General features: G+C 49.1%; 2 protein-coding genes across 3 annotated transcripts in view; both read left to right on the top strand.

Annotated features, from left to right (window-relative positions):
• LOC135825104 (NF-X1-type zinc finger protein NFXL1-like) overlaps window positions 1-17,521 on the top strand; it is a 40,229-nt gene extending 22,708 nt beyond the window's left edge. Inside the window, exons 13-23 of the mRNA XM_065337840.1 lie at window positions 911-1,031; window positions 1,587-1,620; window positions 2,562-2,687; window positions 3,335-3,429; window positions 4,680-4,833; window positions 5,109-5,199; window positions 10,232-10,307; window positions 11,940-12,003; window positions 13,396-13,587; window positions 15,051-15,104; window positions 15,804-17,521. Coding sequence (XP_065193912.1) covers window positions 911-1,031; window positions 1,587-1,620; window positions 2,562-2,687; window positions 3,335-3,429; window positions 4,680-4,833; window positions 5,109-5,199; window positions 10,232-10,307; window positions 11,940-12,003; window positions 13,396-13,587; window positions 15,051-15,104; window positions 15,804-16,034 — 1,238 coding nt within the window. The 3' untranslated portion in view covers window positions 16,035-17,521. The remainder of the gene's footprint in view (window positions 1-910; window positions 1,032-1,586; window positions 1,621-2,561; window positions 2,688-3,334; window positions 3,430-4,679; window positions 4,834-5,108; window positions 5,200-10,231; window positions 10,308-11,939; window positions 12,004-13,395; window positions 13,588-15,050; window positions 15,105-15,803) is intronic.
• A 2,244-nt stretch (window positions 17,522-19,765) lies between these two features.
• The window catches only part of LOC135824741 (GTPase-activating protein and VPS9 domain-containing protein 1-like), a 34,290-nt gene continuing 31,853 nt past the window's right edge, over window positions 19,766-22,202 (top strand). Inside the window, exons 1-2 of one of the 2 annotated variants that reach the window (XR_010554936.1) lie at window positions 19,766-21,241; window positions 21,768-21,911. Coding sequence is in view for 1 of the 2 variants with exons in the window: in XM_065337448.1 (XP_065193520.1) it covers window positions 20,051-21,241; window positions 21,768-21,911 (1,335 nt within the window). In the remaining variant the exon portion in view is untranslated. The remainder of the gene's footprint in view (window positions 21,242-21,767; window positions 21,912-22,202) is intronic. The other variant, XM_065337448.1, reaches the window with a different exon arrangement.

Genomic DNA, 22,202 nt, shown 5'->3' with positions numbered 1-22,202 from the left:
GTACAGTTGAACTTGTCTAGCTGACCACCTGTCCCAAAAGACCACTACTGCTAGGACTGAGGGCTGTTATTTCCAGTCAAATGACCCTGGATAGGATGACCACCTGTACACGGGGACCACATTTGTATGGTCCTTTGAGCAGTCAACTTAGAGTATGCACGTTTCCCTCCTGTTTCACGCAGGTGTGAGTTTTGTTCTGTAGCAGGGGTGGATCTCCGGCCGTGAGGGTCCAGTCTGGTCCTTACCTACAGATATGCACTCTGTGTGAAGGATAACCACACAAACGTGTACAGTACGGTCGGTCGCTGAAGAACTGGGGGTCAGCCTCCTAGCCTAGACCGTTCTTATTTACATGTATTACAGTCTATGCACAGTTGAATCACCGTGTATACATTGGTATGCTGTGCTTGGTGAAATTCTAGCCTGATCGTTCCTCGGCACTCCGCTCTTCGGCACCCGATAATACGCACCCATAGGAAAACTAGATCCCAAAGTCAGTATTGTCATGCCTCTGGTCAGGCTGTGATGTAGCTCTTTCAAGCTCTATTCCAGGCATGGGTGAAGGTTGATGGTTGAAGTGTGTGTGTGTGCATGTGCGCGTGTGTGTGTGTGTGTGTGTGTGTGTATGTGTGTGTGTGTGTGTGTGTGTATGTGTGTGTGTGTGTGTGTGTGTGTGTGTGTGTGTGTGTGTGTGTGTGTGTGTGTGTGCGCATGTGTGCGTGCGTGTGTGTGTATTTGTGTGTGTATTTGTGTGTGTGTCCGTGGCTGTGTGTGTCTGTGTGCATGTCTGTGTGTGTGCACGTCTGTGTGTGTGCATGTCTGTCTGTGTGTGTGCATGTCTGTGTGTGTGTGTGTGTGTGTGTGTGTGTGTGTGCACGTGTGTGTTTCTGTTGCGTCATACGTTTCACAGGCCCATGCTACCCGTGCGTGCAGACGTTGGCAATCACGTGTCGTTGCGGCAGCACTGTTTCTCGTGTGCCTTGCGGACGCAAGCGTGTCACTCGTCCTCCACGCTGTCTTCACCCGTGCAGGTATACCACGCATGATCCACAATCAGCGCCACCAAGAATATCTTACCCCCAACAGTGTGCAACTGCTTGTGCCACCTCTATCAGTCCACGGAGCTATGAAGCCGCGACCTCTGGTCGGCTGAGCTTAATGGGCCCCACCACCCACTCCATTAATCACCCCAGTGTCTGGAGATATGTGGATTTTGTAGAAAAAAAAGAAAAAATCCCATATGCTGCTGCTTCACTGAGCACAGCACTATAGTATTGCGTACAGCCCTGTAGTTACTAGTATTATGCACAGGGTGCAGACATTGTGTACGGGTTTGTTGCGTGTGTGTAAAGTTCCGCCATCGCAGGCCCCATAGACTGGATTTGTGCACACTCTCGAGGGTTGTGGACTCTTAGCCGTACTGTGGGCATACCCATGTGATTTTCTCAGTGCTTGTCTGTGTGTTGACACTGGAGGAGCTAGCTGCCATAATCGTCCAACTTATCTGCTAGATATCCTGCGTGTCGTGTTCCTAATGTGTTTTGTGCGTCTCTGTGTGCGTGCATGTGTGCACTTTCCACTTTCAGAATTCCACCAAGCTGTCATCACAGCACACGAGAGGTAGGTCTGTTTGGGGTTGTGCGTGTGTGTGTACGTGCGTGTGTGTGCGTGCGTGTGTGTGTGCATGTGCGTGTGTGAACTGGTGTGTCCTGTTCTGCAATGAATTGCGGTGCGGGCAAAGTCTGACAATAGAGTGTTTCGCATCTATCACGTGACCATACGGGACAGCCATGTTGGTTCCGACTGGCACTGGTACTCAAACTCTCAACCCCTGCATCTATGGGTCACATGACTTCAGCCATGTTGATTTCACTGTCCACATGACATGATTGCTTTCTGCACGAATAGACAGTGAAACCTATTTAAACCGACTGCTCCGACTGCTCAAGGGACCTTCAAAGTGTGGCCCCCATGTACACGATCAGTGGTCTTTTTATCCAGGGTTGTTTGACCGGAAATAACATCCATTGGTCGTTGTTTTAGGGGCCATCCGTAAATATAGATATTTATTTAGATACGAAAACTAGACGTTTAGGGGGAGGGGGTTGAGCGCCTGTTCGTTTCTCGAAAAATATCGATGTACATTTTGCCCGCGTGAGCATGTCCAGAAAAAAAGATCAAAAATATCTATACCATGTACCATTTGTACACGTTCGTTTCTCAGGGAGGAGGGAGGGGGGTTGAAGAGAAACGACTAGTTTTCGTTTCTAAATAAATATCGGTATTTACGGAAGGCCCTTTAGTGGTCCATTTTGGCAGGTGATCACCTTATCAGAGTGTTCGCCTCGATAGGTATGACTGTAGTCACGTGACCAAGGTATGAAACCACTCTATTTCATTGAGCAGCAGTGTATGTACAATGGTGTGTGCCTTCTGTGTGCATGTATCTTTCTCATCTGTCTGACTGGTTTTCTGTCTGTTCATGCTGTCTGTCCGTCTGTCTGTCGCTGGACTTGCCGATGTGTGTGTGTGTGTGTCCACGTGTATTGTTTACACCGCAGCCACATCACTGTCACATGAAAGACTGTCCACGCTGTCGTCAGCAATGCACCCTACCACTGCCTGGCTGCAAGCATACCTGCCCTCTACCTTGCCATGCTCATATCAGAGAGAAGTCGGAAACCAAGGTACCGTCTCTTGCCATCGTTGCCATGGTGTTTGTTTTGAATTGTATCCCTGTGTATTGTGTGTTGTACAACGGATACTTGAATGGAAGTCTTGTTCTGCTGATGCTGTGTAGGGTGTTCTGGTGGTGAGGGAGCTGCTGCTGCTGCCGCTTCTTCTGCTGATGCTGCTTCTTCTTCTGATGCTGCTACTGCTTCTTCTGCTGCTGCTGCTGCTGCTGCTGCTGCTACTTCTTCTTCTTCTGCTGCTGCTGCTGCTGCTGCTGCTGCTGCTGCCACTTCTTCTTCTTCTGCTGCTGCTGCTGCTGCTACTGCTACTTCTTCTGCTGCTGCTGCTTCTTCTTCTTCTGCTGCTGCTGCTGCTGCTGCTGCTGCTGCTACTGCTGCTGCTGCTACTGCTGCTGCTACTGCTTCTTCTTCTGCTGCTGCTGCTGCTGCTGCTGCTACTGCTTCTTCTGCTGCTGCTGCTGCTGCTGCTACTGCTGCTGCTACTGCTGCTGCTACTGCTTCTTCTGCTGCTGCTGCTGCTGCTACTGCTTCTTCTGCTGCTGCTATGGATGATGCTGCTGCTATTGCTTCTGAAGTGTTGGTGTGTATGTTTGTGTGTGTGCGTGTGCATGTGTGTGTGTGTGTGTGTGCGTGTCACACAGGCATCGTTGGCACCTTGGGAGCAAGCAGCGCGCAGTCAGCAACAGGACAGGTCTCGCCCTGCTCCATGCCCACCGTGCACCGCACCTGTCGTCAAGTTAGTCAGCATTGCGTGTTATTAGAGAGGTTGAGATGCACGTTATTTCCGACTTGACGCGCCATTTCAACACAAATTTGGCGTAAAACTCCAAATTTCGATGTGAGCTGCAGGTCACTCGCGTTGTTTTTCGACTCACGAGCCAAATAATGCGAGCTGAACTTTCGCGTCACGTCAGAAATAACGTGCATCTTAGCCTCTCTATTACAAGTCAAACCTTGCTGCTTTCCCGCAAACAAAAACTTCACGAATTTTTGTACTCGCGTTCAAAGGAGGTACTGTCCTCGATAAATTTGTTTCATTGAGCAGGTGTGTACGCTGATCCCAGTACATGGAAACCACGGACCAAGCACAATGAGCTCGGATGTTGAGCCAAAGTAATCATGGATAAAAAGAAAGGACGACATGTTACGAGGTGTCAGGTCCTTGAATGTCTCAGTACTCCTTGTCAGTTTTGTGCCATTTTGTCGCACTCACTCCATGTCTGTTTTGTGCCACTTTGTTGCACTCGCTAACTGTACATGATCTGGTTACGTTGGTGGACTGTTAGTCATATAACTCGTGACATGTTGTCCTTTCTTTTTATCCAAGCACAATGAATTTGAAATACAGTGGAACCTGCCTTAGACGACCGCTCAAGGGACCTTCAAAGCGTGGTCTCTGTAACCAGGTGGTCTCCTTACCCAGGGTCATTTGACTGGAAATAGCATCCCTCGGTGCTGGTTACAGTGGTCTTCTAGGGCAGGTGGTCGCCTTATCCGAGTGGTCGCCTTGACAAGTCTTACTGTTGTATTAATGTGATAAGAGGAGTGCAATGAGTAATGGGTGTGAGCAGGTTAATGGAAGGGTAAGGAGGTCGGCTAGAGAGCGCATGTGTTGGAGTTCAAACTAAACAATGAGAGTGGTGTTTACAATATACAGTGGAACCTGTCTAAGACGACCGCTCAAGGGACCTTCAAAACGTGGTCTCCTTATCCAGGGTCGTTTGACTGGAAATGGCATCCCTTGGTCCTGGTTTGAGTGGTCTTCTAGGACAGGTGTTCACCTTATCCGAGTGGTCACCTTGACAGTTTTACTGTATCACTGATGTTTCTATGCTTGCCCAACCTGTCCGCCCTCGGCCACGGCATCCTCATTTGGTTTCTCTCTCTCTCTCTCTCTCTCTCTCTCTCTCTCTCTCTCTCTCTCTCTCTCTCTCTCTCTCTCTCTCTCTCTCTCCGTGTCTCCCTTTGGTTTCATTTCGCTGGCAGATCTTGCTTTGGCGGTCACGAGACGGCGTCGCAGCCTTGCAGCAAGGAGCGTGACTACTCCTGCGCCCGATCGTGTGGACGATCGTTGCCGTGCGGCAATCATGTATGTCAGAAACTGTGTCACAAGAACTCCGGCGATAGCACCACCAATAAGGTGAGAGAACATCAAGGAGCCATCCGGCATTATCGGTAGTTTTCACGGAACGAGAAAGTGTAGTTATGACCCTCCACCATCCATCCATCCGCTGAACGAGAAGATATTGACTTGACAGCTAGAATGGATTGCTGACTTCCTAAGCAAGCCGTTTTGCACTGCGTATGTATGTGTGTGCGTGCACGTGTGTGTGTGTGTGTGTGTGCGTGTGCGTGCACGTGTGTGTGTGTGCTGGCGCGTGTGCGTGCGTATGTTATTTTGTTTCCCTTCACCAGCCCGGCCGTGCATGTCAGCAGTGCGAGGAAGTTTGCTTGAAACCGCGTCCACCCGGCTGTCAGCACGAGTGTCCACAGAGATGTCACCCAGGTGAGTCAGAGAGACGGTTGTGTGTGTAAAATTTAAAAAAAAATGGAAAAAGTGAAAAAATGAAATAATTATAGTGATTCACTGGCCGGAGAAAGCTACTTCAATCAGCTGTGTGGTGGATACCAGGCTAAAATTAGTGGCGGTCAATAGGCCGTATGCATTCAAACCGCGCGGAAAAAGTCTGCGGGGACACTTTTTTTGTCGCGCCCACGTGTAGTGATTATTTGTACTGTAGAAGTATTGCTGTGGGTGGGAAGAGAGTAGATTGTTTCCTTTGTAGCTGGAAGGTCGTTCTTCATCGCCTTGTTTCTGGCAGTTTCAGAAAGGATGCCTGGTCATGCCAGCTGCATTGTGCCGTTATGCCCCAACAGGAAAGATCGATGCAAGTGGGGTTTGGTTGAGAGTGACGAGAAGAGATCTGGACGAAAGTTCTACGTAAAGAGAAATTGTGCCAGTCAACTTTAGCTAGGAAAGGCTGCGACAACTGCGATCCAGCTTGTAAATCCTTGTCCTTCCATCGCCTCCCGGCCGACTCGGAGCTGAGGAAGAAATGGTTGCAGGCGAAACCAAGGCGAACATGCAGCCAACACCAAATTCATACGTGTTTTCCGGTCTCGAGTGTTGTAATACCAGCAATGATGAGGCTGCCGTGGGTGCCAGTCTTTACTTCTACTTCTACTGTGTGTTCAAGCTTTCCATGTGTAGCCATGCACTGCATGTCCTTGCACTGTCAGGCTGCATAGATGTACCGGTGACAGGATGTGGATACATCTGCATAGTCTCACAATGTGTGTGTACTAAATTTGTAATGCGATCAAGTCCCGCTATGGTATATATGTGAAGTTCAGACGAGCTCTGCACACTCATGCACACACACACACACCTCAGACCTCAGACATGCCCATCGCGGAAGCGATGATAGCAAACAGCTATGTTAGACATAGCAACTTGTGCTGAGATTACACCATTCAACAGCTTGCAAGGCTGATGAATTGACCGCCACTATTTTTAGCCTGGTATCCACCACACAGCTGTTTGCAGTGACTTTTTCTGGCCAGTGAATCCCTATTTTTCATTTTTTCCATTTTTTTTCTTTTTCTTTTTCTACACACACACACCACACCACATACTCCGGCATACACTGGCTGTTGGTAACCACCCAGGAGAATGAAAGAAAAGTCAGGAAGAGTCCGAGAAAGAGAAGAAAGACGTGTGCGACCATAATCGTCGGGAATTGAACCCGCAACCTCTCGATTGGAAATCGACTGCACATACCACTGCACCATATGGGACACACACACACACACACACACACACACACACACACACACACACACACACACACACACACACACACACACACACACACACACACGCATGTCCACCATCAAACGGATTACACGGGAGTTGAATACCGCACATACCCAAAATATCCGAGGCAAATAGGAATCAGTGCGATGTCATTCCTCGCTGGTACTTCCTGACCAGTTCTGGCAAGACATGTTCAAAGTAGAAATCACGCATAACAGTCAACGTGCTAGATATGAAATCATTATTAGGTACGATCCGCTCCACATGCAGCTCAGTTGGTGACCACACGACAAAGTCACAATAGTCTGCCCCACTGGCAAAGAGTTGCATCTGGACTTGGGTGAAGTACTGATGTCCTTGACGAAGACGCCAGGCAGACTCTACCTTCTCAATACAAAACTGACTCTTCTTCTCTGCGCCAACATCATCAAAACACCTATCCTTACACAGGAATGGGCATTTCACTTCCACAATGCCATTGGCGCCGACAACCAGAGCATCTGGAGTTGCAGCAAACCAAGGCTCTGTGACACTGATGAACATGCCCGTTGGTTCGGTCACTTGATCTTTGCTGCAAAACACAAGATAGAAACAAAACACAGTTTCATAGAGATTCTTAGTATTATCTTATCCCCATGATCTTGAAATCACCATAAGGAAAATAGGGAGTGAAAACACAGGCAAAGCGACAACCGCAAAAGCACACAGCGTAAAAAATATACGGCATAACATTCCCGGGACTAGCCACAAACAGTTGCCGTTGAACTGAACTTTACAATAAATAATCATAGGAATAAACAACCCAACAAAGCATTCATTCCGATAGCTTACTGGACGTGGCTATGAGAAGACTTTGCTATCCGAATACGTACCGCTTTTGGTAAGCTTCGACGCCATCCTTTTCATGCTCGTTGCCGTACTTCGTGGCTTCCGAATAGAAGTGCTTACGAGCTGTCACTAGCCTGATCATGTTGTGAACACTGCTGGTTGACCTACGGTGTGAAATGGTATGGCTGATAGAGGCTGTGATGCGCTTTGCACGTTCCACAAACCATGTCTTGCTTAGTGTCTGGCACGCTGTGCGCATTCGCATCCCTTCCGCATCTTGCTTGGTGACGACGACATTCATCTCGTACCTGAGGTGAAAACCAAAATAGGAAAAAGAGAGAAAGTGGCGAAAACAAATCTGAGAAGAGATTCTATCAATCACGGAGGATACTTAAGCCCATTACACCAGGTGTAAGACAAGTACAGAATGTATATGAGCAACATTTGCGTAAAAAGCCATGAAATGTGCAAAGAGAGCTGTTTGGAATGCTTATCTCGCACAAGATAACATACCAGGATCTCAAGGCTGGACTGATCTCAATGTCACTGCCTCCAGCTGCTCCACTCACTGGCTCATCCATTGATTCTTCCATGGGCTCATCCATACCTGGCGTGGAAGAAGCAGCTGTAGTAGTGGTAGCTGTAGCAGCGGCAGTAACAGTAGCTGTGGTCGTGGATGCACTTGAATGTTGTTCCTGAAAGTAGGGGTGAAACGAATATTGTAAATCGGAACGAATCGAAAATTTTTCTAGACGAATGGAATATCGAATACTCTATACCAAAAAATTGGCAAGTCCACGGCCGTAGTAGACCAAGTATATAGTGGAGTCATATTTACTACTCTTAGGAGTCATAGTCCCCTTTCTCAACATATCTATGACACATGTACATATCACCCCATCCATTCTAGAACTACTACCATAGATCGACACTTGAGCAGCGTGTGCGCATGTGTCAGAACGCCCATTCAACCGCAGAATAACAATCGAACATTAGAATATTCCTTGCAACCCTACCTGAAAGGATGCGTGCTGTGCCTTTGCTCGAGCAAGTCTCTCAGTGCGCTGGGCCTCCTGGACAGCATCATCGCCAGCGACCGTCAGCAAGCCAGGTATGTATTTCCTGACAAGCATCTCGTTGGTGAGGGTAGATGCAGCCCGTGCCGTGTGGAGCCACGATCTTGAGGTGCACGGGGATCCAGCTTTGCAATGTCTGCAGGGGTTTGCTTCGTTTTCAACCTTTTGGCTTGCCCAGCAGTTTTCAGAAGAGGCTTGCTCCAGTCCAGCTCCACAGCCTGTTTTGGTTCAGATTTTTTCGTGTGCGGCTTATTCCACGATTGTAACGTGTCTGTCACCGTTACAAATTCCCTTGTGAAGCCCAGCTCACAAAACTCCACAAGGGCATAAAGCAACGCTGCAATGTGCTTGCAGCTTGCATGAGGCGCTTTGCCGGCAGGGCACGGGTAACACTCGGCAAACGGAATGTCCTTCACAGGTCTCTCCTCTCCCTCACCAACAACACAAAGGAGCTTCAGCTTATACGGCTTGGCTGACCGCATTTCAGGCTGCTCGAATATAGACGTCAGATTTGTCATCCAGCGCCACAATCTCTATCTTCTGCACATCTATACGCTTGAACAGTCTCAGTGATTTGCTGTCGCTGCCATCAAGGCCCAGCGCCTTGAAGTTAGCTGTTGGCTGGCCATCCACAGTTACCTTATCGACGAAAAACTTGATGAGGGTACCAAGGGAGAAAGCAGGGCAGCTGGATCTGGCAGATTGAACAGTTTTCCAACCAGCAGAAGGGAACTCGGACAGCGGTGTCTGGGAAGGTTGAGACGCACTAGTCGCAGCTTCAGAGCTCGAACTAGCTGCTGAAGCACTGCTCAAACCAGAGTCAGGGGGAGCTGAAAGCAAGCCAGTCCCTGCAGAACTCGAGCTGCCCGTTTGCTTTTCGATGTGCTCTTGGACTCTGCAGATCAGAAGGAAGTAGTCATCAAAGGAGGAGACGGAAATATTATAAACAAAATTAATGCACTGGGCAAAAAAATCAAAACCATTTGAAAAGTTTTGGAGAGAAAATAATGACTTGCCGCTTCAGGACATCGGCTTTCTTTCCGCTTTTTTTCAGGCCATTGCTACTGCAGAAACCCTGCAGGACGCCTAATGTCCACTTGCTGGGGTCAGATGACAGTGACATAGTCAAGAGCTTAGTATAGAACTCGAGAGACCACTCGAACCTCTTCTTGACAGCACTAAAAAACACTGGCTGTCCTGCATGAAAAACAGCAGCGCTGAGGCCACTCAAAAAAGTGTCCCCCGCAGAGGGGTCACGTGCATACGCCATTTTGCGGCGGCCATTTTGCTTGCATACGGCCTATTCATCAGCCTTGCAAGCTGTTGAATCGTGTAATCCCAGCACAAGTTGCTATGTCTAACATAGCTGTTCGCTATCATCGCTTCCGCGATGGGCATGTCCGAGTGTGTGTGTGTGTGTGTGTGTGTGTGTGTGTTTGTGTACATGTGTGTGTGTGTACTTGTGTGTGTGTGTGTGTGAGAGTGTACACGTGTGTATGTGCATGCGAGCGACTTGTGGGGGGGGGGGGGGGGGGGGGGCAGACATTTCACGTAACGAGAAGCAGAGGAGCACCACTCTTTATAGAGAATCAGTTCCCTATGGGATGATGTTTGTCAGTGTTTGTTCAGCTATTAACAACTCAGGCACTGCATTAAGCACTGACAGTACTGAGAATAGAAGGGCACCGAACATTTGTGAACTTATAGCTCTCGTTTCAGTCCTGACGATATCTCCCTTGATAATGAACCCTAGTCGGTGTGGAGTGAACGTGGCAGATGTTTTTGTTCTTGTCGTTTCCGCTTTGTCCTGCGTACAGGCGCATGTCCGCCGTGCAAGAAGCTGATCAACCTTCGCTGCCACTGCGGAGCGCTGCCACTCGTCATACCTTGCCCGTACGTATACTGGTGGTGATGGTGGTGTGCTCTTGTGTGTGTGTGTGCGTGTGTGTGTGTGTGTGTATGTGTTATACCTTGTCTGTGTGTGTGCCGGTGATGTGGTCTTGTGCAGTCCACACGCCCTTGTGATAAACCGTATACTCTAATTTCAGAAATTTTAGGTGCTCAATATTTTCAGTTAAACTTCACTTCTCAACTCCAAAAACGGTATTTTCGGTATGAGGGCAAATAGCCAGGTTAGGTGAACAGAAATTTTCGGTACAGAGAAGCAGTTCCCTATTGGATTACATGTGTTAAAGGGGAAGTTAAGGCAAAAATTAAAATTTCACCAGTTGTAGTCTTCGGGGTGCTGAGTCGAATGGTCTTGGTCCGAGAAAGCTGAGACGCTCCCTTCCTACTTGAATCCCAATCGAACTCGCGCACTTCCACCGAAACTGGGTGACTGCGCCCTACGAGATGGGGATTTGTATGCAAAATGTCACTAAAAGCGCCATTTCGTTCTTATAAAAGCACGGATGACCGCGATTGGCCCATATGTTGTAGTCCTTTGGACGCTGAGTCGACTGGTTTTGGTCCGAAAAGGCTGCGATGCAGCGTTCCTCCTTTATTCCCAATCGAACATGGTTGAAGAAGCGGTCACGTGCTCCTGGGTGCCAAAATCACCTGGTCACCACGCCAGCAGGCGACAACTTTCACACCAAGGTTCAACTCGAGTGACAGGACTGCACCCAAAAAAGGTCAAAACAGGCTGTAAGTTGTACCCTGCAGGCACGGTGACCAGGTGACTGGTGTACGCAGGAGCACGTGACCGCTTGTTCAACCATGTTCGATTGGGAATTAGGGGCGAACGCTGCATCGCAGCCTTTTCGGACCAAAACCAGTCGACTCAGCGTCCAAAAGACTACAACATATGGGCCAATCGCGGTCATCCGTGCTTTTATAAGAACGAAATGGCGCTTTTAGTGACATTTTGCATACAAATCCCCATCTCGTAGGGCGCAGTCACCCAGTTTCGGTGGAAGTGCGCGAGTTCGATTGGGATTCAAGTAGGAAGGGAGCGTCTCAGCTTCCTCGGACCACGACCATTCGACTCAGCACCCCGAAGACTACAACTGGTGAAATTTTAATTTTTGCCTTAACTTCCCCTTTAATGTGTAAGTGGCTGCGTTGGAGTTTGCGGACAATTAGAAAAAATAAAAATATTTTCGGCATGAGGGCAAAAGGCCAGGTTAAGTGAACAGAAATTTTCGGTACAGAGAAGCTGTTCCCTATTGGAATATGTGTGTTAGTGTTTGTTCGGTGTATTGACATTTTAGGTATGAATCAGATGCACCGAAAGTACTGAAAACAAAAGTATCCCGAAATCTGTGAACTTACAGTATGTGCACAATCACGCGATATGCTGTCTGGCAGTCTCTGCTATTGAACATATTCAGCTATCCAACATTTATCATTTCCAAAGTGGTCCCATACGTGGCATAAGACTGTACATGGTGCTCGTCTGCGCTATGTCTGTATGTCCAAGCATGTGTGCGTGCGTGTGTGTGTGCGTGCGTGTGTGTTTGTGTGGGTTCACGTGTATGTTTGTGTGCATGTGTGCGTTCGTGGCCATGCGTGTGTGTATTGCAGGGAGTATGCCAGCTGCTCAGATCGTAACGCGCTGCGCTGCTGTTCGGACCAGTGCCCTAAAACAGTGAGTGCCTCTGTGTCTGGATATAATCACACTACGGCTCCACTTCGCCAGCAGTCTTCTGTCAGAAAATATTACCATCCGTGCTATGTTGTTTGTTCGTGTACATTTGGAATCCCATGCGCTCTATTGTGATACCCAGCATCTTCAAAATTGTATGACGTCTGGAGTGCTTGGAGTACAGTCGTGGCCAGGGCAAATTGATGTTAGTTCGGCATTTAAGTTAGTAAAATGGCAATAAATAAGATAAATTGTGCACTCATAACAACAGCAAAAATGAAGAAAGTCAAGTTCCATGACGTTTTCTTGTGACTGTCATCAGTGGAACGCCGTCACATAAAAATGTAATAACTAAAACACACACTTATATACATGTAGCTAATATGGTTTCAGGTAGAAATACAGCAGCCAGCAAGTACAAAAAGTGAAGTTTGCACCTTTGCAATGTGTGAATATAGTGTATGTGAGAAAGGTAGTGGCAGATGAATGTGATACTGTGTGAATGAATGTAATGGTGCGTGTGTGTTACTTGAAGAGTGTGAATGATACGTTTTCTTTCTTTATCACACACATTCATCTGCCACTACCTTTCTCACATACACTATTTACACATTGCAAAGGTGCAAACTTCGCTTTTTGTACTTTCTGGCTGCTGTATTTCTACCTGAAACCATTATTAGCTTCATGTATATAAGTGTGTGTTTTAGTTATTGCATTTTTATGTGACGGCGTTCCACTGATGACAGTCACAAGAAAACGTCATGGAACTTAGCTTTCTTCATTTTTTGCTGTTGTTATGAGTGCACAATTTATCTTATTTATTGCCATTTTACGACTATTGTCTCCTCGTCGATTGTTAAAATATTTAAGTTAGTGCTAAAACTTCTCGGACGGAAGAGACTGATTTCTGCTTATACAATATTTACCTCTCTGTCTCTGTCTCTGTCTGTTTCTCTCTGCCTTTCTGTCTCTGTCTCTCTCTCTGTCTCTGTCTCTGTCTGCCTGTCGCTCTCTCTCTCTCTCTCTCTCTCTCTCTCTCTCTCTCTCTCTCTCTCTCTCTCTCTCTCTCTCTCTCTCTCTCTCTCTCTCTCTCTCTCTCTCTCTCTCTTCTCTCTCTCTCTCTCTCTCTCTCTCTCTCTCTCTCTCTCTCTCTCTCTCTCTCTCTCTCTCTCTCTCTCTCCGTCTCTCTCTCTCTCTCTCTCTCTCTCTCACACACACACACACACACACACACACACACACACACACACACACACACACACACACACACACACACACACACACACACACACACACACACACACACAAACACTCACAAACACTCACACACTCTCTCTCTCTCTCTCTCTCTCTCTCTCTCCCGCTCTCGTTCTCTTTTGTCCATGCTTGGTGCAGATCGCGTGTGGTCACCGCTGTCGGTTGACTTGCCACTCTGGCGCGTGCTCTGCACCCAGCGAGTGTGCCAGCCGTGTCACCAAGCGCTGTGCGTGCAAGCGACAGAGTGCCAAGGTGAAGTGCTGTGAGGCCAGTACCGTTCAGCTGGACTGCAACGATGAGTGCCGGCAAACTAAGCTGGAGAAGCAGAAGGTACGACCACGTCCGAATACGAGTTTAACTTCAACACACACGTGCTCGGTTAACCGATTAAACTTGGCAAAGGGGCAGGAGAGTTCTGGGAACTCTGTCGTTCTTCCGGCACACTGCAACAATGTTTCGCCCTGGCATTTGCTTGTCTGTTTGAAACTGTCATCTGTAGCAATACTCTGCCTCTCGGGCCTTGATTGGTTCCGCATGCATTTTAGAAAGCTTTAAAACTTGTTGCTGGTGAGACGCCTGAAACTTCTCTATATGTTGATTTAATAACCGCAAACAATAAGACAAGCTTAACCCCTTTAGCGAGCGTCGTACTACATAGCACGCCGCACATGAGCTGCATGCCCCACGGCCGTCGTACTAGTACGACGCGCGCTGTACCCTGTACAGTGAACCTGCATCTCATAGTCGTGGGGTCCGTGTTGAGTCCATAGTGACTTGTTCAAACTATCGTAACTCACTCAATACTTGGTCGATTCTCACAATCGAAACATGTATCTGCAAGAGAAAACTCTCAGCTGGCGATAGAAACAATCGCTGAAGCGATAATACTACCGGTTGTTGAGATATGCGAATCGACACGGCAAATTTCAACTCGATTTTTGCGCCGTCTGCAGAACGCGTATTTTCCATCATGGATCATTTTTGCGCTACCTGCTGCGATGGAAACAATATTCAAATGATGGTAGTGGATCCCGTGAGTCCTCACAAAAAAATTGAGCTCGATACGAGCAAGGAGACCGAAATGGCAGCGGAATATTTGAGCTCGGTTAGTCTTGAGCCGTGCTCAAGTCTGTCGAGCGCGTGGATGAAGTTTGCCAGACTATAGCACGGGGGTTTGGTTTCGCTCCGAGCTGGGTTTGACACCAGTTTGTCCCTCGTCTCAAGACCTTTCCAGGAAGCTCAAGATCATGGAATTCGTCCAAGGGAAGGTAAAGTTATCGATCCTTGAGCAGCTAGTACTTTCATGGAGAAATGCGACTTTTACAGGTGTTGACGTGGGGCGCGTTCAGGTAGCGTCGTGCTAAAGAGGTTAATCGACATTTGTGTATACTTTGTTCAATTCTATGTTCTTATCAACCACCACACCACACCGCTGCGCTCTCCGGCCGACATCAACACATTGCCACAGCACACCATCAGCAAAACGACACTTCAGTTGGTACTCTACTCTTTCAGACAGCGGCTGTTTCGATCATCAGGATCTCGTCAGTGAAGGTTGATAATGTAGAATGGCTAACAGATAGTGAACTTCACCCTTTTGTAGCAAAAAAGGGGGAAACATAATGGCGCATCTTAGGAGCAAAAAGGGGGGAAACATAATGGCGCATCTTAGGCGCGAAGAATGCTACTTGTTGATTCAAAATTTTGAAGGACGCTTCACGCAGCTTCATTGCACTATGCTATGTTGATTCTTGTAAAAAAACTTCGGCTGGTTTCTTCTTGTTTGTGTTCAGTCTGCGGAGGCCGAACGTCGCAAGTGCCAGGACGAAGAGGAGGCAAAGAACAAGGTGAGGTCCTTACAAGGGAGGCTTCAGCTGTACCTCCATTCGGTGTGGAAAATGTTATGGCCATTGTTGGCTCGTTAGAATCAGCCTGCTTGGTCACGTACAGGTTAATGAAAACCTGCTGCCGCTGGCCCTGCGCGGGACGGTTGGATGTGGTTGTGTTTGCATATTGGTGTTTCATCGCATGCTGTACCCAATGGCTCTGTGTGTGTGTGTGTGTGTGTGTGTGTCCCCCGTGTGTGTGTGTGTGTGTGTGTGTGTGTGTGTGTGTGTGTGTCCCGTGTGTGTGTGTGTCCCATGTGTGTGTGTGTGTGTGTGTGTGTGTGTGTGCGTGTGTATGTGTGTGTGCGTGTGTCCCATGTGTGTGTGTGTGTGTGTGTGTGTCCCGTGTGTGTGTGTGTGTGTGTCCCGTGTGTGTGTGTGTCCCATGTGTGTGTGTGTGTGTGTGTGTCACATGTGTGTGTGTGTGTGTCCCGTGTGTGTGTGTGTGTGTGTGTGTGTCACATGGGTGTGTGTGTGTCCCGTGTGTGTGTGTGTGTGTCCCGTGTGTGTGTGTGTGTATGTGTGTCCCATGTGTGTGTGTGTGTGTGTGTGTGTGTGTGTTCCGTGTGTGTGTGTCTGTGTATCCTGTGTGTATGCTTGCTGTACATGTATGTGCATGCATGCATGCATATGGGTGTGTGTGTGCCTCTCTTCTACCAGGCTGAGCTTGCAGAGTTTGAACGCCAGCAGCAGGGCCGCCAGCGCAAGCGTCGTCCCAGAGCGGAGACACAAGCAGAGCCCGGCTGGTGGGAGAAGCATTGGCGCAAAGTATTCATCGCACTCCTAATCATCGTAGCACTCCTGGCCGTGGTATATATCTTCAAGAAGGTGTCAGTGCTCGACAAGGCTGTGCCGGCGGCTAAAGTGCCCAAGATCCGTCGGCGCAAGTGATCACATGCGCCGTCCTATGTCTCCGCTCTCTCGCGCTCATCCTGGTATTGTTACCAGATCAGTGCAATGATGTTTGTACTTCAGCCCCCTGCTGTATCTGGTAACTTAGGCGAGGGGGCACTTCAGTCCACTGCGCAGTATGTGCACTGTCGTACATGACCTGTAGCATACTGCACATCCTATGCACCCACCAGCCGTCCAGCGTCAAGTAACCCGCTAACTGAAATCCAGGCGTACCACTTGCCCCCCGGAGAGATTTTGGCATGCCATCGGTTCCTGAAAACTCTGCTGCCTTCCATACGGCACCTGCTGAATGTTGTGGAGCGGCTCTTCTTTCCTGGCTTGCGTTGAATGACCCTCTCGCCTTTTGCACTCTTCAGTGCCTGATCTATGCTGTTGGCATACTACTGGTGGGTGCTTTGCTAGCTTCCACAATGCCTGCGTTAGCTGAATGCTTATTTTGCTCGTCACCTGCTGAACGGCAATGGATCACTTCTTAGACCTTCATTTCAGCAGTTTATTTACCGTCGAAGGTCATCAAAATGTGACCACCTAACTGATGTGCATTGCTTCAGGGTCTTGAGAGAACTCCCTGCTTAGCCCATACCCCTGTATCTAGAAAAACCCTGCTTGGCCTTGTTCCTTGTGTCCCAGCGTCTCGCAAAACCCTGCGGTGCCCCTGTTCGTTGTGTCTAGTCGAACCCTGCTTTGCCCCTTTACTTGTGTCCCAGCGTCTAGTCAAACCCTGCTTTGCCCCGTTACTTGTATCCCAGCGTCTAGTCAAACCCTGCTTTGCCCCTTTACTTGTGTCCCAGCGTCTAGTCAAACCCTGCTTTGCCCCTGTTCCTTGTGTCCCAGCGTCTAGCGAAACCCCTGCTTGGCCGCTGTTCGCAATGCTCAAGCGTCTAGAAAAAGCCCTTCTTGGCCACTGTTTCTGTTTGTCCCAGCGTCTAGAAAGCCCCTGCTTTCGATCTTGCTGCTTGCGCTGCATCGGCATCAAGGCACCGTATCTGCTGCTTGGCCCGTCACACAGCCGCTGGTTATGGCAGCGGCGGCAGCCAGGCAAGCGCGCTGTATGTACATACGGCACCAAACCACACGCTACCTACTGTACAGGATACAGTCAACCTAGCTCGTGAATAACGATATCGGATACTATAGCAACCGGCGACCGACGGCACAATCTACAGACTGAATTTACTGACCACCCGCTGTACCTAGATTTTACTGTGGCGTTTGTGGGTTGATTTGCTTTCGCTGGTCTTGCATTTAGCGCCCATTGCAGATTTTTATCTTTCTTGCGGCCCCTGCTTTTGGCTCTTTACATGGTTTGCACGCACATGCAGGGCATGGTTTGCGAACGTGAAGCCTCCCGGCCTCACATAATTATAATGTTGATCATATTGTATTATGGCCTTTGGAGTATGATCATGTGCTCTGCCTCGGCTCTGGTGCTCATGTGCTGAGCCTGTGCCGGTATCCCGGGATGTCTGGCTCTGTGCGCCAACCCTGCCGCTCCAGCTCTGGGATGCTGCATTTCGCTACTCAGGGGCGTAGCCGCTGAGCCGGTCCGGCCGGTTCGGCTTCGGTCGGACCACTTTTTCGCCCAGAAGTGCCCAGAACGCAACATTTTCCCGCGGCCCCGGGACCGTGCCCCTCCGACCGGACCATCTGCAACGGCGGTGATACGCGCGCCTGCTATCCATGTAGTCTGTCAGTTTTGTTTTTCACCAATTGACTAGTATATTACAGTGCTGGCAACTGAAATCCGACCCCCTTGTCGGCGCGGCGTTTTTGCTACCTTTCAAATTTGAAAAAAAAAAAGATGTGCCGTGCAGATAAGTCCAGTGTTGTTACAGATGTAGTAACTGTGAAACAAACCATCATGCAGTATTCGTGAGCACGGCAGGCTTGCAGAGCCCGAGTTCTCCAAGCCCCCCCCCCCCCCCCCCCGTGTACAGTAGTACCAAGTAGTACCAAGTAGTACCAAGAGTACTCTTGGTATTTAATACATGCAATAGTTTAAACCGAACACGGATTCTTCGAACGAATAATCTATCGAATAATTTCGCCCTCCATCGAACGAATAATCTATATTCAATCATACACGTACACATGATGGCATTTTCAACACTTTTTCATCACTTTTTAAGTAGTTTAAAAAAAAATTTTTTTGCTGACTATCGGATTTTGTTATGTGGAGGTGCAAAACCGGTTAACCTGTACCGCCAAGAGTACATAACCCCCCCCCCCCCCCCCCCAGAGTGTGCAACGCCTGATACAGCTCTGCATAGGGTCTTGGTCGAAAGGGGTCAAAGACCGAAAATCACATTCACTGCATCCATGTTTCCCTCGTATGGAAAGAACAGAAGTATTACTAGATACCGATAGGAGATTAAAACTTGGAGGAGAGGAGATTGAGAAGAAATACTACGAGCAGATCTACGGAGTGCAAATATCAGTAGGGTCAGCACTGCACTGAGCATAGATCTTCTTTTTTTTCGATTTCTGATAATTCCTACGACTATTCGATTATTCGTTCACCCCACGAATATTCTAAATTATTCGATTATTCGTTTCAACTACAGTTGCGCAGTGCACCGTTCCTGATTTTCATTGAGGATTGGGTCAACTAAATTATTACTTGTCAAGCATTGCCACAGTTGCAACAGTTACCTGTCCCTCCAGGAAATCGCGATTCCACGGATGCAACAAATTTCGCGATTTTGACCCAAGCCCGCGATTTTCAGCAAAATCCGCGATTTCCCGCGTTTTTATGTTGTTTTCTGCACTATATCTCACATTTCTATGCACTTTTCACGCAGTGCTTTCCATGATCCTGTAGGTTATTTGCACATCACGACTCGTACTAATCCCAAGTAGATATACGATGCAACAAATTTCGTGATTTTGGCCCAAACCCGCAATTTTCTGCAAATACTTCCGCGAATTCCTGGCAAGTTCTGCATCATTCCGCACTTTTCGTCACATTTTTTGTTGTTTTCTGCCGCAATTTCTTGCGCAAGTTTTCGAGAGTTCTTTCCGCAAATTCCCGCAGGGACAGAGTTACTGTACACGGGGGGCTTGGAGAACTCGGGCTCTGCAAGCATGCCGTGCTCATGAATACTGCATAATTATGATGGTTTGTTTCACAGTTACTACATCTGTAACAACACTGGCCTTATCTGCATGCATGGCACATCTATTTTTTTTCAAATTTGAAAGGTAGCGAAAACGTGGGTCAACATTGCTTCACTGCACTTTTGTAGTTCTCTCGACATCTGGTCCTTTCATTATGCCATGAAGAGATTGAGAGGCCGAGAAGAGGGTTCGCTGGGTCGGCCGACCACAGACTCTACAACTAAAATGGTCTACTTCTCCTGTCCTAGACCACACTTGCCGGCACTCGTACCCTGTACTACGGATAAGATCAAGACTGAAAAGAGTATAAAAGGCTTCTACTTGTAGCAAGAGTCCATAAACAAAACTGTTTATGCACTCTTGCTTGTAGTTTGTACTCTTGATAAAGATGGCTGATGCATGCATGCAGTGCGTGCATCATGTTGCACGTTGTTGCAAGCTCCATACAATACAAGAAAACACCAAAAACTCCTCCCTACGTTCAAAACAGAGCCCTGCATGCTGTACTACTGTACGGTATGTGTTCAAGTAGGAGTTCGCGTCACCGACGCCCCGTTGGCGTCACCATTTGCACACATGTTTTCAGGTCTCCCCGATCATCGTCTTGGTCTTCTCACAATCTGGTTCAGATCCGAACCCAGAATCAGTCATCCCGAAGAAGAGGCGGAGGGTGGTGTGCCCACAAAAAGCAATGTTTTTCTGTGGAGTAGCTGTCCGCTGAGGAGTTATCCATTCAGCACGCCGCCATCACGTTTAGTCGGAGTGCAGCTTCCAGAGATCGGCCCAGTGCTGTTGAATTCGCACATTCATTTTCTCACTGGCACCATTTCAAGGTTGGGAACGTCTGACTTCCTCTCCCACTTGAGTGTGCAGTCATGGCTGAAGTATTACAACTTCGCCAGCAGTTGCGCCGTGAGCGCCTGCTGCTCGCGGAGGAGAAGCGCCAGATCGAGAAGCTCTCGGAAAACATCGGCACGCTGGCGGACAAGGCCTTCCAGGCCTCTTGGCGAGTGCGTCAGCAGTACAGAAGTGTAGATCTGCTGAGTTCGTCACAGATGAACACGCAGCACTGCGCAGCGCGGATGTCCCAGGCGGAAGGCGCCGCGTTCGTCCGCACGTTCGACCCGTCCACGGACCAAGGCCGCTCGGGCACCGTGGACAGCTCGACATCTCTCGCGAACAACGCTGCCAGCAGCACGACAACCAAAAACCTGCAGCCAGTGGCAGGTTTGAATCAGCTGGGAGAGCTGCTGAGCTTGCTTCGTGCCCACCCCGAGGTGCTGGCACGCCTGCTGGTGTTCACGAACAACAGCAAGATGGACGTGCGCAGCGTGGTTGAGGTTATCATGCACGGCGTGTTCGCCAACTTTCTCCTGCCGCAGGACGAGCGCTCGGTGCTGAAGCTGATGGAGCGCACGCTGGCCATGCAGCTGCGTGGCACGGAGGACCCGCGGCGCATCCTGCGCGGCGTGTCCAGCTGCTTCACCGTCCTGTTCAACACGTTCATCGAGGGCTACTACCCTGCTCACGTGTACCTCTCGGAGACGCTCGGCGAGGTGATCAAACAACTCGCCATGGACGACGACCGCTACTTTGAGTTCGAGGTGCCGAAGCTGGCAGCACGATTTACCGAGGCGAAACGCGAGCAGCTGTTCACCGTGGACATGAAGCCAAAGACGGACAAGGTGCAGCGCTTTCTGGACACGGCCACGTACAAAGCGGCCGGTTACTGCCGCCAGATATTCGAGGCGTTGACGCTGCGCATGACGTCGCTGCCGAACGGCCTGCACTGGCTCCTGAGCAGCGTGTACGCCAACATGTGCACACAGACGAAGAAGGAAGCGGACGCCAAGCTGGTCATTGCCGACCTGTTCTTCGGACAGTTCATCTGCCCGGCGATCGCTAATCCCGAGGCTCACATTCTGAGCGATGCCACCGTGCCCATATCGGACCATGCACGTTACAATCTCACCCAGATAGCGCGGGTGGTGCAGAATGCGTGTACGACGGCCATCACCGGCACCCGACCCAAGGAGCTGGCGGCCGTCCTGGAAGAAGTAGAGGTGGTACGTCTCATGCCATGGTGTTTGTGTGTGTGTGTGTGGGAGGGGGGGGGGGTGTATGTATGTGTGTGTGTGTGTATGTGTTTGTGTGTGTTTGTGTGTGTGTGTGTGTCAGCACGTGTGTATGCAGACGTACACAAGCAAGAAGTATGGAGCATGGCGTGGGGTTCTACACCAATCCTCTCATGTTCCCTCAGGATTCCTGCTAGTGCCAAGTTCTGCGCTACACTGCAGTTTTTAAGCATTTCCATGAATGTCTGAGTGTGTCGAACCCTTGCCCATCTTTAGTGTGCAATGTTGAAATTGAGAGTATACGCAGCAAAATCCTCCCTTTGAAGTTTTGTTGGATTTTACGCTGTCGGGTGCGTGTAAAAGTGGTCTTCGGGTGGTTGCTGATTAAAAGATGCAGACGTTATCTGATAGGCTAACTGTCCTTTGTGTGTGTGTGTGTGTGTGTGTGTGTGTGTGTGTGTGTGTGTGTGTGTGTGTGTGTGTGTGTGTACGTGCCTGTGTGTGTGTTGGATGCCAGGGTCCAGCCACCACTCTGCTCAATCAGCTGACACACGCCGGTGGTGGTAAAGGTCAGGGTCCACCGGAGCTGTGCACCAGTGAACACGAGGACTTCTTGACACGCAATAATGTGTTCATGTCCGAGGGACAGGTGCAGTGCTTGGTAAGAGACCTAGCCCCCCCCCCCCCCCCCCCCCCGCCAATCACATTCCTCTCTTCCATCCTGCCGCCATCGCTTGTTTGCTACAGTCAGACCTCGCTTATCCGGTCCTCTTTTATCCGGATCCCTCGCCATCCGGAAGATAATTGTTGGTTACCGATTTACAGCATATGCGATGCATGCATACAGTGTGTGTGTTCGGTTACTAGTATCCCGTTCCCACGCCTATCCGGATATTTTCGTGGAAAACGGATGTGTGCGGTTATGCGAGGTCTGACTGTACTACACTCAAGC

The sequence above is a fragment of the Sycon ciliatum genome, chromosome 9, assembly GCF_964019385.1.
Source record: "Sycon ciliatum chromosome 9, ocSycCili1.1, whole genome shotgun sequence".
Classification (NCBI taxonomy): Eukaryota; Metazoa; Porifera; class Calcarea; order Leucosolenida; family Sycettidae; genus Sycon; species Sycon ciliatum.
Note: the sequence above shows the minus strand (reverse complement) of the source record. Positions and strands in the feature narration are given on the sequence as shown.